We start from the raw sequence: 17,937 nt of genomic DNA on the forward strand, positions 1-17,937 counted from the left end.
AAATGAAAGTCAAAAGGGTTGAGATCAGGAGAGCGTGGAGGCCATGGAATTGGTCCGCCTCTACCAATCCATCGGTCATCGAATCTGTTGTTGAGAAGCGTACGAACACTTCGACTGAAATGTGCAGGAGCTCCATCGTGCATGAACCACATGTTGTGTCGTATTTGTACAGGCACATGTTCTAGCAGCACAGGTAGAGTATCCCGTATGAAATCATGATAACGTGCTCCATTGAGCGTAGGTGGAAGAACATGGGGCCCAATCAAGACATCACCAACAATGCCTGCCCAAACGTTCACAGATGTCAACACAAGCACCGAAGTCAACATTACCTCTCTTCAATTGGGCCAACTGACGGTGAATCGAGGAAGTACAGTACATACTGACGAAACTAAAATGAGCTCTAACATGGAAAGTAAGCGTTTCCGGACACATGTTCACATAACGTATTTTCTTTATTTGTGTGTGAGGAATGTTACTTGAAAGTTTGGCCGTATCTTTTTGTAACACCCACAAATTTACTGTCTCTGATGGTCACACGTCCAGATAATCCGCTCTCAAAAAACTCCGCCATCTCTCTCCCCACATCCACCACTGCTGGCGGATCACCTCCAACTGTACAACGCTACACGCTCCCCAACACTACAATAGCGAATATTCCAATAATGCCATCCAGCCACAGACTGCACACAGCACAGCCAGTGATTTTCATACAGAGCGTTACGTGACGTTACCAACATAAAAACCTAAACAGCCTACTTACAAGCTTAACGCAGATGTTCACTCTATGCTCAGATTGAGCATCCACTGTGTCACTGTAAGTAATGCGCCAAGAACCCAAACAGTGTGTTGCTAAGCACAGGCATGCCACCTAGTCAGTTTGTGCGGAAGCATGGCCAAGGTCATTTCAAGGACGCGCACACTCAGGAATAACAAACACATGTCCTGGAACTTTTCTGACAAAGGGAGTATTTAGGGAGCGCTAGTGAGATGGAAGAGACGCTTGCACTACTCGCTTCCGCAGCACTTTGCCTGGTACCTTGCGGACGCCTGAGAAGGCCGCCCTGCCTTGCAGACCACCCCAACGTGCGGCTCTTCATATCGCACGGCGGGCTGCTAGGCGCGCAGGAGGCGGTGGCTGCGGGTGTGCCGACTCTGACGCTGCCGCTGTTCTCGGACCAGTTCGTCAACTCGGCCAGGGCGGTCGCCGCCGGCAGCGGCCTCCAGCTGCTCTACGACGACATCGACGACCGCTCGTTCCGGGAGGCGCTCCAGCGGCTGCTCAACGACTCCAGGTGAGGCCCGCGGGGAGGTGACCCTAGAGTTGTCAACTCAGTATCGTGCTGCAGCCTTAATCTGTTTCCCTTTCCTTCATTTGAGGGTCCCTCCGTCTCCAGTAGAGGAGAGCGTTGAACCTCAAAACACTGTTCAGACTTTCGCGTTAGCCCTGCAGCCGCGTAATAGAATTTTCTACGTCTGTATCTACATCTACTTCAACATGAGTACTCTGCAGGCCACTTTACTGTGTGCGACAGGGGAACTTGGTGTACCACTTCCCTCTTTTCTTGTTCCAAATGTATTCGCAGTTGCGGATATGGACTATCGTCAGATGTGTAATGGAATGGTGCCAGTGATAATTTGTGCCGGACGGGGACACGAACCCGAGATCTCCTGCTTACATGGCAGACTGCAAGTATTTATCTCTGGCACGCCTCCCGCGAAACCCACGTTCTCAACGTATTGTCCCGCACTACATTCGTAGTGCCCCCGCCCATTATACTCATTACTCGCAGCGCGTTGCCGATTCCCGTAAAGAGTTCGGGCACTGTTTGTGCATTCGCACAGAAGAAGGAGATGGTCAAATGGCCGGTATATATATATACATATACATATATATATATATATATATATATATATATATATATATATATATAGATTATATATAGGTTCCCATCCTGATTGAAGCGCCCTGCTTAGCCGGCAGGACAGGACAGACAGAATAAATTGTGGAAAGAGGCCAAAATAAGGGGCTATCAGTTACATTCGAACATACAACTTTATTATTTAATCAAACATTATAGGAAAAAAAATTACAAAAAATTTTTTAAACACACAGCTTTACTCTTTGGGACTTAATTATCGGCTGAAAGACACGTTAATTTAAAAACGGCTGAAGGCCAATAACTTAAAACGCGAGCATAATCAAGAATTTAAAAGGCAAGCATTATCTTAAAACACTGTTTTAGTTAGGCTGAAGTAAACAAGTTAAATTGAAATCGGCTGATGGCCGAAGACTTAAAAATTCAATTGTTTTAAATGCAAAAGGGACTACGTGAAACAGTACTTTAAATTAGGCTGAAGGCCTTAAGAGTAAAACAAATCTAATTTAAAACACAAAACCGGCTAGAAGCCATACAAGTACCAACAACAAGAACAATTTTTTAAAAAAAGTATCACACACAAGAGCGCCCAGATGTTCGAGAGTCGGCCTGTAATTCAAGCGCCGGCCGGGGTGACCGTGCGGTTCTAGGCGCTTCAGTCCGGAACCGCTTGACCGCTACGGTCGCAGATTCGAATCCTGCCTCGGGCATGGATGTGTATGATGTCCTTAGGTTAGTTAAGTTTAAGTAGTTCTAAGTTCTAGGGGACTGATGGGTGTTAAGTCCCATAGTGCTCAGAGCCATTTGAACCATTTTTTTTTTTTTGTAATTCAAGCACCCTCGCTTAAGTGAGTCAGACAGTCGGGCCAACCATTTACGATCCGACAACATTTCAACCGACCGACAGTCAACGGACCCACCGACAAGATAACTTCCACTTCACCCAACCTGGGCACAACAGGGAGTTCAACGCATCAACGTAGAAGATACTGGCGCCCACAATCAATCATAGACGAAGCTGTCAAATTACACTCCGTGCTGGAAAGCAAAAACACGATGAGTAAACTGCCTGAAATTTACGTCAACGCCCAGGGCAGGTAACCGGAACATTATCCGCCACAAGGCGGAAGATTCCGTTGGTTCTCTTCAATTCAAATAAGCAAATACAGTGAAACTCCACCGGAGGGTGGCTACAATTTCCCAACTTGAAAATCACGTTGTTGCTCGCTGGAATATCGCAACAGCCGACAACGAACTCCAAGCGACACAATGTGAGCAGTAGTGACTTGCTGGTGCGTTAAATCAAAACTCAACTTTCGCGTCCAGGGTCGGTGAGCCGCGGATCTCGCAGGCACGCTCTCCGACACCGCGTAGAGACCGCCAGTGGGCCCCGGCCAAACTACGCCCCCCCGCCGAGAATTCCTCACTGCTCCACGCCAACCGACCGTCTCCTCATAGCCAGTACGCCGACAACATTTAAAATAACTTGTCAATCAAAATCACACAAACTGCACAGAGTTCCACGAACGCTTGCACGAAGAACCAGACGATGTTAACGGCAGTGACTGTACGATAACAGGGACGAATCACGAGTGGGCGCACACAGCCAGCCCATCAGCGATAGCCGGCCAAGTTCACGTCGTCCGGCAAGACGACCGGCTGACGACCAACCAGAGTCGTCGCCACTCCAACCACGTGCGTCGGCAACCGTCGGGCGAGTGATGGCGGTCCGGACCTCACTGCTGCCGCGGCCTCACTGAACTTGTGCCGCGTGCCAACTCAAACCGTGCCAGGTCCGAACTAACTCACAACACTCGACGACCGGAAGGTAATAGCAGTCCAGCAAAGATAATACGGCAGGGCCTATATCGATAAGCGCTGCTGGTGCCGCTCTCGGTCAGGCAAGGCAGCAACTCAGTGACCCCAATAATTGAAAATTAACATAACGAGTCGGCAGTACGGTAGAAACAAGATGTAAAATAAGAAATGGCACGAACACGAGCCACGCACGACTAACTCATAATCGGTAAATTAGGTACTGCCGTAGGCACCAGGACCCACTAGGCTGGAGGTTGTGTTTTGCAATTGTGTATTTTTTACGTCATCAGTGCTGTTCATTTCTATTTCTAGTATCGGTAGTGTAGGTTGAGAAGTTCTACCTAATCCCGTACTTTCTTTCGTTCAGATGTCAGGTGCTTCAAATGTTACGATGTTACAGTACCTGTATTATTCAGAATTAAGATGCATGCATGTCCGAAAGAACCGGCACTACGGTGAGCACAGTCGTTATGGTTCAAATGGCTCTGAGCACTACGGGACTTAACTTCTGAGGTCATCAGTCCCCTAGAACTTACTACTTAAACCTAACTAACCTTAGGACATCAAACACAGCCATGCCCGAGGCAGGATTCGAACCTGCGACCGTAGCAGTCGCGCGGTTTCAGAATGTAGCGCCCAGAACCACTCGGCCAACCCGGCCGGCGCACAGCCGTTATGTGTTCAAATGTTCTGCTAATTTTTGTGCAAAGTATTCATATACAATTTTCGTAGGTTTGTAGGTTGTTTCTTCCTGCTTCGAGACACTCTTCGCGCTAACATGATCGAGGACTAATACTTGACGCTCATGGCACCACGCTTCAAATTTTTATTCGCGTAATCCTTAAGCAGCATGCTATATGGCTGTAAGCATCTACAAACTTAAGCGAGCTTTCTTTGGAGTCAACGGACATTATTGCACAGACACTCTTTAAAGCAACACACTACACTGCACCACGAGACACACGTGGGCGCCAGCTCTCTGGCGGCTGGAACACAGCGCAGGAGATTCCCACCGAACCTCCTCGCAAAGCAATGCGCTTTTACGCACGGCCTCCATTTTGAGGAAATGAGGCGTGCACAAATGCGCATGCGTAGTTGCGCTTCCGGAAATGTTGGTGCGCGCCAAGTTGAACAGGAAAAAAAAGACATCGCGTGAACGCTGCTTTACTACATTTTTTTATATTACTCCTAATTTCAATGAAACTGATATTTTCCAAAACAGTTGCTGTTGTTATGAAAATCTGATGATGTCTTGATGGTGCACCTATGTACAGTAACTGGACTCAGTCGGTGCTCGGGTGCGATTCAGGCCATGTCTTAACTTACTAGTGGATTTTTCAGTAGATGAAAGCGTGGTGAGCGCCAATGTATGATTGCACATTACGATTTTCATTGATGATGATGGGAGATCAATAACGTATAGAGTATGATTAGAATATATCCATTGAGCAAGCAAGAAAGGCAACAAAAAAGAAATTTGGGAAGACAATTAAAGTTCAGGGAGAAGATATGCCGGCAAGGGTGGCCGAGCGGTTCTAGGCGCTACAGTCTGGAACCGCGCGACCGCAACGGTCGCAGGTTCGAATCCTGCCTCGGGCATGGATGTGTGTGATGTCCTTAGGGTAGTTAGGTTTAAGTAGTTCTATGTTCTAGGGGACTGATGTCCTTAGAAGTTAAGTCGCATAGTGCTCAGAGCCATTTGAACCATTTTGGAGAAGAAATAAAAACTTCTATGTTTGCCTGTTATATTGCAGTTCTGCCACTGACGGTAAACGACTTTGAAGAGGGATGAAGGGTGTGAACACCGTGTTAGAAACAGGTTATTAGATCAACATCAAGGAAAGGAAATCAAGGTTAGTGGAATAAAATTTGGCGATACTAAGAGAATTAGATTAGCAAACGAGGCAGTTGACTAGTCGATGAGTTTTGCTATTTAGGCATCAAAATAACTGACAATCGCTGAAGTAGACAGGATATAAAATGTGCCCTGGCACCAACATGGAAAGCATTACTGAAAAAGGGAAAATTTTTAGCATCTAAATATAGCCTCCGGGTGTTGGTGGATGTAACTGCAGCGGATTGACGAAGAAGCATCGACTAAACTGGTCGCTAGCAGATCACTGACCTGCGGTTTTTCCGTCCCAGGCGCCGGCCGAAGTGGCCGTGCGGTTAAAGGCGCTGCAGTCTGGAACCGCAAGACCGCTACGGTCGCAGGTTCGAATCCTGCCTCGGGCATGGATGTTTGTGATGTCCTTAGGTTAGTTAGGTTTAACTAGTTCTAAGTTCTAGGGGACTAATGACCTCAGCAGTTGAGTCCCATAGTGCTCAGAGCCATTTGAACCATTTTTGTCCCAGGCATCGGACTTTGTTCCTTACAGCATGTATTTCACCTCCTAATAAGGAACTGATTTACGAAAGGGGCAATAGGGAAGCTACAGAAAATGGAAGTCGGGATAATCTGGACGAACATACATTCGAAAATGAACAAATAAATGAGAGTTAGTGCTGTCACAAGTTTCCATAAATTATCCCTCTCGGAATGTAGCCGCTGGCGAGAAAAAGACTTGCTGTAGAACAAGTTGAAAGCACACAAGTTCACACAATAAAACCGTCTTCAGAAGTAAGCGTTGTAGACACTTGGTTGTTTTCGTATCGAAGTTTCGTTCTTCGCGTGAGCCGTGCTCGGATAGCCTAATGGCAAAGCGACCGCTCTCGATTAGCGGGAAATCCTGCTTCGAGTCTCGGTCCTGCATAAATTTTCATTGGCGTATTTCCATTATACAACTAATGGTTTTCCATATTCGCAGTTGCGAATGGGTTTCATGTACTTCCGATTTGCGGCGCTGCAGAAGAACGTTGAAAATTAGATGGTGACCACCGAATACGAAATGACGTGGTACAGAACAAACGTTTATAGCACATTTTGACAAAAAGAAGGGATAGGCTGTTAGGACAGATTTTCAGGCGTCAAGAAACGGTCAATTTGAAAATGGAAGTAAGTGTATGAGGGTAAGAATTATAGACGGAGTCCCAGCTTGAATGCAGTAAACAGGTTGAAGTAAATGTAGGATGTGCTAGCCATGCACAGATGAAGAGGTTTGCACAGAACAGACTACCATCGAGATCTGCATCAACAGCACAACAGCAACATCAACAACAACATGAAGGGGCACGGGGTGCGCACACTGTGTTCCCGGCCGTTGCGGGTATGTAGGCTTTGAGTAGATCCTCGGTTGCAGCTTCGAGGCTGACTGTAGCCCACCAGAGGACAGCGCTTGGCAGTGCCGGGAACTGAACCCGGGTGCGTCGCATGGCAGTCAGATGCGCCGACCGCCGAGCTACGGCAGACCGGGGTATCTGCCCCGTACGGCACAATTTCATGGGGCGCCAAATTCATATTCTTGAAGAAAAAATTTTGTTTCACAAAGTACCTCGCATCCAGCGCAATTGGTCTATCGATTGTTCATGTGATGTTGAAACGCATCGCTGTTGGTTTTTGAACATTTTTTAATACATTATAAGTTGATTCCAGGACGAATCATTGGTTTATATTGTCACGTAGAAGAAGGTGTAATTAGATGAATGACGAAAACTAACTTCACTTAACGAAGGTTTATTCAGTTACAGAACATTCCAGTACAATGATTCTCAAATGTGTGTATACTTCTAGAATGTCCTCGAACCGAATATAGAAATTAAGATTTTACAGTTCAGGTGAGTTTTGAACTCACGACCCTCCGTGCAACAGTCCAGTATCACATCCACTACACCACAGTGACTGTGCTACTCAGCTTATTCTGCGATATTGCTCCCTTCTTAAGAGAATAGCGTCTCGGTGTTACGTCGTCCTAGTCCGGGAACGAGTCATCGGTCTTGCATACTCCGACTCCTGATGACTGATCTTCTTAGAAATTCCATTGCCGCTACGCTCTTTGTGACCTTACCGCTTGTTGCCTGTCAATGGGAGGACTCTGACGGACTTGACGTCCATTGGATCCCACGGCCGGCCCACAACAGTGGTGCCCATCTACCGCTGCAGTCTCAAGCTGTGTATTTGAAGCCAGTACAGCCTGGAGCTGAGAGCGAAGTGTCACCAACTCTGCTCGCATCCGCACACAACAATCACAGTCCCTATCCGTACTAAAGCACGTGGAAAACTAAACTACCCAGATAATCGGACTATCGGCACTGTGTCTAGTCCATTAGTTTAATACGCAGAGATTCAAAAACCTAACTACTGAAGTACTCAGGCGAAATTATATAATTCTCTCCTGATTAGGAACTTGTAATATGTCAGAAAATCGATTTATTTTCCGACGCAAACGAAAACGCGAGAACTGTGGGTATTAGATATTAAATTAACACGCAGAAACTCAAGAAAGTAAACTACTAAAGCACAGATATGATATTATAAAATTCGATTATGGTTAGGAACTCGTAAAAGTCACAAGAAAGGTTACTTCCCTGTTGCTGCGTGCGTCTCGGCCGGCTGTTGCTGCCTGACTGGCTGACTCAAAGAATCCTACACGAGAACTGACTAAGACAGTCCAAGGATGGGTTTCATTAATCTCCGCAAACCTCAGATGCAAAAACATGGACAGTTACACTGTACGCCTCTTATACCATCCTCTACGGACTCACTGATTAAACTGAAATATTTCAGGAGTCTCAGTAAAAGTGAGGGGTTCTTACAAAAGTTACAAGATAAGGAGAGTATATAAGTGGAGTAGAGGCGAGTGGTGAATCATTCTAGTGACGGTACGGACAGCAAGTGGGCAAACCCAAAGTGACGTAAGGCTGATTGTTGTGGCCCAGCGCCTGGGTACAGGCATGTCGGAGATGGCGAAGCTGGGCTGCTGTTCGTGTACTACTGTCGTGAGGTTCTGTGGAATGTGGCTGTACGTGTATGTGACAAAGTGCTGAATGTCCTCACGTCAGCACCGAACTTGGAGGGCGGGGGCTTGAATTAAAGAATGGTATGATGTGATCTGTGAGAAGTACGGCGACACATTACAATGGTGGTGCAGGCAAATGTGTTTCTCAGAACGCCGTCCAGAGCACATTGTAGGACGTGGGGTTCCACAGCAGGTGAACCTCAAGTATTCCCATGTTGACTAGGTGACATCGGCAATTACCATTTCAGTGGGCACGGAATCATCGACATTGAAATGTGGATCAACGGAAATGTGTCGCCTGATGGAATTAATGGCGGTTTTGTTACACCAGGTTGACATTGGTGTCTGGGTATGTTACGATGCAGGTGAATGACTGCTCGAAACATCCACTACGCCGCGGGCGTTCACCGTACGTGGCAGTATTGTGCTATGTGGGACATTCTCTTGGGCTTCCATGGGGAATGTGGCGCAGATCGAAGGAACGCCGTTTAAATATCTGGCCGTAACATTGCAAAGCGATATGAAATGGCACGGTCATGTGAGGATTGTTGTAGGAGAGGCGAATGGTCGATATAGGTTTATTAGGAGACTTTCAGGGAAGTGTGGTTCGTCTGTAAAGACCATATATAGGACGCAAGTGCGATGTATTGTTGACTACTGATCAAGTGTTTGAAATCAGTACCAGGTCGGATTAAAGGAGGCGGGCTGCTAGATTTCTTACCAATAGGTTCGAACAACATACAAGTGTAATGGAGATGCTTCGGGAACTGAAACAGGAAACCCTGGAGGGAAGTTGGCGTTCTTTTCGAGGAACGCTATTGATAAGAGAACCAGCGTTTGAAGCTGCATGGATAGCGATGCTATTCTCGCCAACATAGGTTTTGCGTAAGGACCACGAAGATAAGCTACCAGAAGAGATCATACGGAGCTATATAGACAGTCGTTTCTCACTCTCTCTCTCTATCTATCGTTCTCTCTCTCACTCTCTCTCTCTGTCTACTAATGGAACACGAAAGGAAGCGCCTAGTAGTGGTACAGGATGCCCTCAGCGATGCAGCGAACTGCGGCTTGCCGAGTATGTATATAAATATATGAAACATGACAAACATTGTTGGGGACCAGGTTGGTGCCTTCACCACTGACGTATTCCCCGAAGGCAGCTACCTCTTGCAACTGGATAACTGTTCATGCCGCAAGGCCACAATCATCATAGAGTGATTTGACTTTTTCTTGTGGCAGTTTACTAACACACAGCGCCACCGGTTCAGATCCGGTCCAACTGCCTCGGTGGACAAGTGAGAGGGGACTCAAAGCAACGGCTGAATAACAGCCCAGCTTAGCACGTTGAAGGTGTGGCGGTGGAACTTTAAGTTCCGTGCCACACTCCGACAGTGGAAGTACAGAGGAGGGGCGCAGCTATGCGCCAACTCTATGGTCAAAGCAAAACGTGTCTGGACGAGAACAGGCCACTGCTAGTGAGTGTACGAAAACGGACAGAGAAACGTCGTCGTATTGAGTGGTTTGACGAGCATGATGATGAAGAAGTCTCGTTGATTTTTGGCCACCAAATTCGCCCAGTGATCTCTATACAACCTGGATGTAGAACTCTGGTCTCTGAATACAGAACTGCAGCGTGTCTGCAAATACACGTGCTATGCATCGTCCGCTATACTGTAGTTTGGCAAACAAATTTCCATCGGTCTGCATGTGACAAAGAATTGCACACTGATTTCTTGTTTTGAACTTTATGTCAACATATGAAGTAATAGGCTTATGAGACAGAGGAATGGAAAAGTATTTTCTTTTCTGTTCTAGTGACATTTCCTAGAAGCCATGTTGTAGTTTGGCAAGAAACGAAATATGAGCATCTATAGCTGGCACGATAGAATGGGTGAAGTTCAACATCCAGGTAGCATAGAGATCACTGAATCTGCCTATCTACACCTGAGGGAACACGTCTGAAACTCTGTCATCTGACAGCTCCGCGGACGCGAAACCACCGGCCAGCTAACTACGGGAACTGCGTTATCCGTGCGTGGGCAGCCGGTGGCACATACCTCCGGAAACCAACCGAGGAGTTTTCAAATATATTACACGTAAATCGTTCCAGTATTGCGCACCTGAGGTCCGCCTCCACGGACCTCGCCTGGTACCAGTACCTGCTCATGTATGTCACCGCCTTCCTGCTGGCTGCGTCGTGCTGAGCTGTACAAGTGCTGCCGTATAAGTGCTGTATCGCATCAGCAGATCTGTGTGCGACTTGTCCGCCACGGTAACTCGACAGCTTATATACACTACTGGCCAATAAAATTGCTACACCGATAAGAAATTCAGATGATTAACTGGTATTCATTGAGCAAAGATATTACACTAGGACTGACATGTGATTACATTTTCACGCAGTTTGGGTGCATAGATCCTGAGAAACCAGTGCCCAGAACAACCACCTCTGGCCATAATAACAGCCTTGATACGCCTGGGAATTGAGTCAAACAGAGCTTGGATGGCGTGTACAGGTACAGCTGCCCATGCAGCTTCAAGACGATACCACAGTTCATCAAGAGTACTGACTGGCGTATTGTGACGAGCCAGTTGCTCGGCCACTATTGACCAGACGTTTTCAATTGGTGAGAGATGTGGAGAATGTGCTGGCCAGGGCAGCAGTCGAACATTTTCTATATCCAGAAAGGCCCATACAGGACCTGCAGCATGCGGTCGTGCATTATCGTGGTGAAATGTAGGGTTTCGCAGGGATCGAATGAAGGGTAGACCCACGGGTCGTAACACATATGAAATGTAACGTCCACTGTTCAAAGTGCCGTCAATGCGAACAAGAGGTGACCGAGACGTGTAACCAATGGCACCCCATACCATCACGTCGGATGATAACGCCAGTATGGCGGTGACGAATACACGCTTCCAATGTGTGTTCACCGCGATGTCGCCAAACACGGATGCGACCATCGTGATGCTGTAAACAGAACCTGGATTCATCCGAAAAAATTCGTGCACCCAGGTTCGTCGTTGAGTTCGCCATCGCAGGTGCTCCTGTCTGTGATGCAGCGCGAAGGGTAACCTCAGCTATGGTCTCCGAGCTGACAGTCCATGCTGCTGGAAACGTCGTGGAACTGTTCGTGCAGATGGTTGTTGTCTTGCAAACGTGCCCATCTGTTGACTCAGGGATCGAGACGTGGCTGCACGATCCGTTACAGCCATGCGGATAAGATGCCTGTTATCTCGACTGCTAGTGATACGAGGCCGTTGGGATCCAGCACGGCGTTCCGTATTACCCTTCTGAACCCACCGATTCCATATTCCAACGCGAGCAGCAATGTCGCGATACGATAAACCGCAATCGCGATAGGCTACAATCCGACCTTTATCAAAGTCGGAAACGTGATGGTGCGCATTTCTTCTCCTTACACGAGGCATCACAACAACGTTTCATAAGGCAACGCCGGTCAACTGCTGTTTGTGTATGAGAAATCGGTTGGAAACTTTCGTCATGTCAGCACGTTGTAAGTGTCGCCACCGACGCCAACCTTGTGTGAATGCTCTGAAAAGCTAATCATTTGCATATCACAACATCTTCTTCCTGTCGGTTAAATTTCGCGTCTGTAGCACGTCATCTTCGTGGTGTAGTAATTTCATTGGCCAGTAGTGTACAATGTGTTAAAGCATTAGTGGACCCAGAACTGTGTGCTATCTATCCATCTCTTTCTCTCTCAATCTAAGGCACCGCAGTGATATTCACCTCTGTCCCCTGTTTGTTGATACTTTCTGTTTCCTACCGTCTAAATGTGAAAAGTATCATTATTGAGAGTTACCTGTAATTTCGTGATATTCCAACTTACGCAAAACAAGTATAACGGAGACGATAGGCTGTTTCCTGTGTGGGGCTCAGGTCGTTGTTTCTGTTGCAGGTTCCGCGAACGCGCCAAACACCGGTCGCAGCTGTTCCGGGACCGCCCCCGACCGCCGCTGGAGGAGGCGGTCTACTGGGTGGAGTACGTCATCAGGCACCAGGGGGCGCCGCACCTGAGGTCCGCCGCCATGGACCTGGCCTGGTACCAGTACCTGCTCATAGATGTCGTCGCCTTCCTGTTGGCTGCGTCGTGCTGCGTCATATCAGCTCTCTACCTCTTCTCGAAACTAGTGCTGCGGGTCTTATTTCGAGGGCAGGAGGAAAACGTCAAATTAAAACTGACATAATAAGTACCTCCAGAACTTCACAGGTTACCGCCTTTTCGAAACAACTTCGGTTTCGATCGTAAAAGGCATGGTCCCGGCACAGTGAATAACCGTAGTTCCTGTTGCGAAATTTCTGTGAACTTATCTATAGTAGAGGAACAATTGCGTGAACGCAGTCGATTCTGAAGAATGTCTGATGGTGTGATTGGGGATGTGTCTAAAGAATGCTTTGCATTCCTTCGTGTGAAGTTTCGGAAATACACGTAAACAGATTTCACTAGTCATCCAGCGTATCATCTCGTTTAAAATGCGTGGGAAATATACTTTTCCCAGTTGAGAATTCCTCTGCCTACTACTTGGACGTTTGACTCTGCAATAGGCCGCATAACGGATCGCTCTGTTCATTTCAACAGAGGATTAAAAGTCAAAAACAAATAAAAATGTTATAAATAATACTAATACAGTGGTCGCTATCCATCGCAACAGCTGCGATCGGTAGCGATACAGGCACACTTTACATATAGAGCGAGTCATAGATTTCAGTCTGTAGACACATGACACACACACACACACACACACACACACAAAACACACACACACACACACACACACACACACACACACACATATATATATATATATATATATATATATATATATATATATTCTGAGACATATTGTCTAAGAGCTGAATATAGTTCCCATACCTCTGTTCCAAGGTTTCCGGCCGGTTTCGCACGATTATAACACAAACGATGGAACATACAATCCAGTCCTTCCAAATGTTTCCGGTTCGGAGTCTGTCTGCCCATTGCTCCACTACCATCTCGCCTGAGAAGACTCTGAGTCTACAATGGACTCAGCATCGAACCGCACACTGTATACTTAGGGATAGAAAATGAAGAGTGACAAGAAAAAGACAACAAAAGTAGGAAAAATATTTTTGGTGCAGAAATCTTCCACAAAGGTAATTATTTCAAAAAGTTCCATAGTTTTTGGATTTACAGTTAATGAATCTTTTACATTCCCTAAAAACGAAGATCATTGTTCGTGCGTTGGTGTACAGATCTGAATACAGTATAGAGCCTCTCTCTTTTCTTCATGGTCTCCCTGAAGCATTAGACCGGTCGGTCCTTTGGGACTTCTTGATTCAGTCATCTTCTGTTGAGTCTACCAACGTTCATTCTTCCTCTAGAAATGTATTGAAGCAGTTGTTTTGCACCACTTCCATCCTTCATTCCCTCTATATGTTCTTCCATTCCTTAATCCTTTTATTTAAATTGTAAATTGTTACATTTCTCCAGATGATCTCATTTTTTCATTCGCCTCGTCTTGTTACTGCCTTGACGGCTGTCAACAATCTCATGTCGGCTGCTTGGAGTCGGCTAATGTGTGCTAGAGTGCATAGTCCAGTTTTCACTTTCATACAGTCTACAGTGAACTGCAATAACTTTATAAAATTTTAGCGTGGTGTCCTTTCGTACTTTTGAGAGCACCATACATCACATTAAATCTGTAAATCTTTTTTCATTATCCACTTTTCCGAACTATAGTATGTCATAGCCCAAGAATCTGAAGATGTTAACTTGTTCAACAATTCTTTTTAACATCAGTTTGCATCTTAAACGTTGTGAGCTTTGGAATGCCGTAGACTTCGTTTCATCTCTCGATATGTTTCAATTACCTTTCATTGCTATTTTAAACAGTTCACAAAGTGCTCTCTGTAATAATAAACTGAACGAATTTGTGACATTGCTGTAATATTTGTATACACAGCAAATTAAAAGCATTTAACCACAAAAGGACATCACTTCAATGCATGTTTAAATCAGAGTGGAATAACGCACAAGGCTTGTACAATACAAATTTGTAGAGTCATTTATGCTCAAAGTTTTATTCTCAAGATAAACGTTGTGAATCTGTATAAGGAGTGGCTAAGCCGTTATGTGAAAACGAAAAAGGTAACAGGTAGTTAAATAAGACAAAAAATGTTCATTTCCAGAAGTGAAGTTGCTGTTCAGTCCATGTGAGGAACGAACAGCAAATGGAAGGCTCAGGATGTGTGTACTGAGTTGAGTGAGTAGATGTACACTCGAAAATGTCTTACGGTAATTACTCTATACAGTCTTCCTGCTTATTATACACTGTTAATCAGTTGCTTTCAGACTTAACAGTACGTGTCATTCTGATGTGAGACTTATTCTCAGATGCAGCTACACAGTAGCTGTCTACCTGCAACGCGTGAATGGAACTCGTATCTTATGACATTGTGGGAGCCAAAAACTCTGTGGTTGTTCTCACCCACCTGAAGCTGTAACAAAAGTATCGCTGGCAGCAGTTCATGTGAGCAAATGAGCATCAGACTACACGAGGAGCTAAGAATTAATAGGATGAACCACGCTGACGAAATATCTGGTAAATTAAGTGAAATTTTTCTGTACATTTCCACTTATTGAGCCCACTGAAAGTTGATCCAGTAATTTGCTGTGATAATAATACGAAATTTTAAACAAAAGTGAATGTGGTCAAAGAAGGTAAAGAAGGATTCAACTTGGGTACAAGTATGTCAGCCATTTGATGCTCTCATCTTGGAAATGATATTAAAACTATGTAGTGAAATACTGAAAGCCAATCATTAGGTCAAAATTGTAGTATCAAATCTGTAAGCTAAATTTGTAGTTCAACATTCATCTCAGCGTATCAGACATTTTTAATTCCAGGGCTTTGTTATCCACTTCAGATGAGTTTCCACATATGTGAAATACTGGATTTAAGAAAAATATAGACCGTTCTAAAACAAGTACTTGGTATGTCAAATATGAAATGCAATGTCTATAGCTCCAGAAAACAATAGTGAACATCTGATACAATTCTATTTAATGTTGCATACTCTCCTCAACATAAAAATAATTTTCTCAGTTTGCTCTTCAGAGCTGATTATGTAGAAACTTACAATTTATGGTTGTATAATTCCAGCAAAGAAATTAAAAACTATAATAATTACAACTTCCTGGTTAATTGAAACTGTCTGCTTGATTTTATCTCAGACCTGAATCCTACCTCTCAAAGAGAATGCTGAACTATGTTTCATTGGATTTAGTAGTCCATTGTCATATAATACAAATGTTGATACATTGTTAAACCATTATCAACACATTCTTGAGATTTTTTTCATATAAATAAGGAGTTAAAAAAATGGAAAATGCAGTATACATTTCTTTGTCAGAAAAGGCATATATTTAGTTTAAATAAAATTGGTAAATTATTTTCATTATGTGTATGAGAGTAAATATCAATGAACTTATTAGGCATCATAAGTAAACTATAAAATAGAGATAATTCTTTAAATGTGCACATTTTTATTACATCACTTATCTTTTGTACTTGCTATTCTTTTTGTGTACCCTTGACTCTTGTGTAGATACTGGATGACCATAATATGAATTTCCAAGTAAGTAAAGTGTGGCAGTGGGTATACGAAAACAACAGGTAACATGATAGTATGGTAATGATAAATAACAACTGTGTAACTGTAAATAGTTAAATAGCCTAAATATGCACCAGGAAACACATGACTCATATCAAACTGCGCAGAATCAAACAATTATCGTTTATTTAATTGACTATAGATGATACTTAATATTAGTAGCTACAACATGTTTGGTTAAAAACAAAATATTCTGTTGCAGAAGATTAATAACATTTACTATTGTGCACATGGAGAACATAACTGAAACACCAAAATAATGGCTGCAAATATTAAGAGTGTCAACAAATTAATTAATAAATTAACTTCATTTCTTTCAAACAAAAGATTTCTTTGTGCTGTGTTGATGTATCATTGAACTGATCTATTTCATTTTTTTTAAACAGAAGCAGTCAAGTTTACTGCAAGGAAGATTGGAAGTGATATTAATGTTGAAATATATATAATTCATTCAAATTTGTTGTTGATAAGACTGATTTACACAAATTCTAGTTGACTAAACTTAACGTATGCTAGAATTAAGACCTGAAATACAATATGTAGTTTCCTTCTCATCTTCAGAGGACAAGAAACGGAGACGATGAAAATAGTACTCTTCTCTCCATTTAATTCACATTAAAGAACGTTTCCATTTTAATTGTTTGCATTGTAATATATTGAAAAATCCACCTCAGTTGCGAAAATTGTCTGGTCTTTACCCAGGTTTGGCTAGAATAATCTAGCATTGTTCAGAAGCATAAAATTGCTATAACATGCCAGAGTAAAGCACAGTCAACATTAAAAATTAAAACATATAGTACCATGGTACCATGTCGAATTAAAACTACTTAACTGAAGTCCAGCCCCGGCATCACTTCACCACTCCAACCGACCTTGAATGTGGGTCTCACGGGAGGCGTGCCAGAGACAAGTCCTTGCAATCGCACTATCCTCTGTGTCCTCGGTGGCTGAGATGGATACAGCGGACATGTCCGAAAGAACAGATATCATCTTCATATATATTTGTGATTGTTATGAAGTATCAGTTTAATAACTCATAGTTGCAAAATAGAAACACGAATTCTCTACAGAAGAATGGAAAAACAGGTAGAAGCCGACTTCAGAGATTAATTTGGATTCTGAAGAAATGTGACTACACACGAAGCAAATACTGACCCTACGAATTACCCTTTGAGAGGTTAAGGATAGGCAAACCTCCACCTAGAACATTTCTGAACGTAAAGAAAGTTTTTCACAATGTTGACTGGAATATCTCTTTGAAATTCTGAAAGTAGCAGTGATAAAATGCAGGGAGCGAAAGGCCGTTTACAACTTGTGCAGAAACCAGACGGCAGTTGTAAGAGTGGAGGAGCATGAAAAAGGAGCAGTCGTTGAGAAGGGAGTCAGACAGTGTTGTAGTTTATCCCTGGTGTCATTCAGTCTCTACATTGAGTAAGCAGTAAAGGAAACCAAAGAAACATTTGGATAAGGAATTAAAGTTCAGGTAGAAGAAATAAAAACACTGAGATTAGCCGATACATCGTAATTCTGTCAGCGACAGCAAATGGCTTGGAAGAGCAGTTGAACGGAAAGGACAGTATCTTCAGACTTGGGTATAAGATGAACATCAACAAAAGTAAAAGAAGGGTAATAGAATGTAGTTCAGTTAAAACAGGTGATGCTAAAG

General features: G+C 44.1%; 1 protein-coding gene across 1 annotated transcript in view; it reads left to right on the forward strand.

Moving 5' to 3' along the window:
• LOC126484097 (UDP-glucosyltransferase 2-like) overlaps nucleotides 1–16,599 on the forward strand; it is a 134,021-nt gene extending 117,422 nt beyond the window's left edge. The window contains exons 6-7 of the mRNA XM_050107473.1: nucleotides 1,076–1,295; nucleotides 12,517–16,599. Of these exons, the coding sequence (XP_049963430.1) occupies nucleotides 1,076–1,295; nucleotides 12,517–12,805 (509 nt within the window). The 3' untranslated portion in view covers nucleotides 12,806–16,599. The remainder of the gene's footprint in view (nucleotides 1–1,075; nucleotides 1,296–12,516) is intronic.
• The last annotated feature ends 1,338 nt before the right edge of the window (nucleotides 16,600–17,937 follow it).

This window comes from Schistocerca serialis, chromosome 6 (genome assembly GCF_023864345.2).
Source record: "Schistocerca serialis cubense isolate TAMUIC-IGC-003099 chromosome 6, iqSchSeri2.2, whole genome shotgun sequence".
Lineage (NCBI taxonomy): Eukaryota > Metazoa > Arthropoda > Insecta > Orthoptera > Acrididae > Schistocerca > Schistocerca serialis.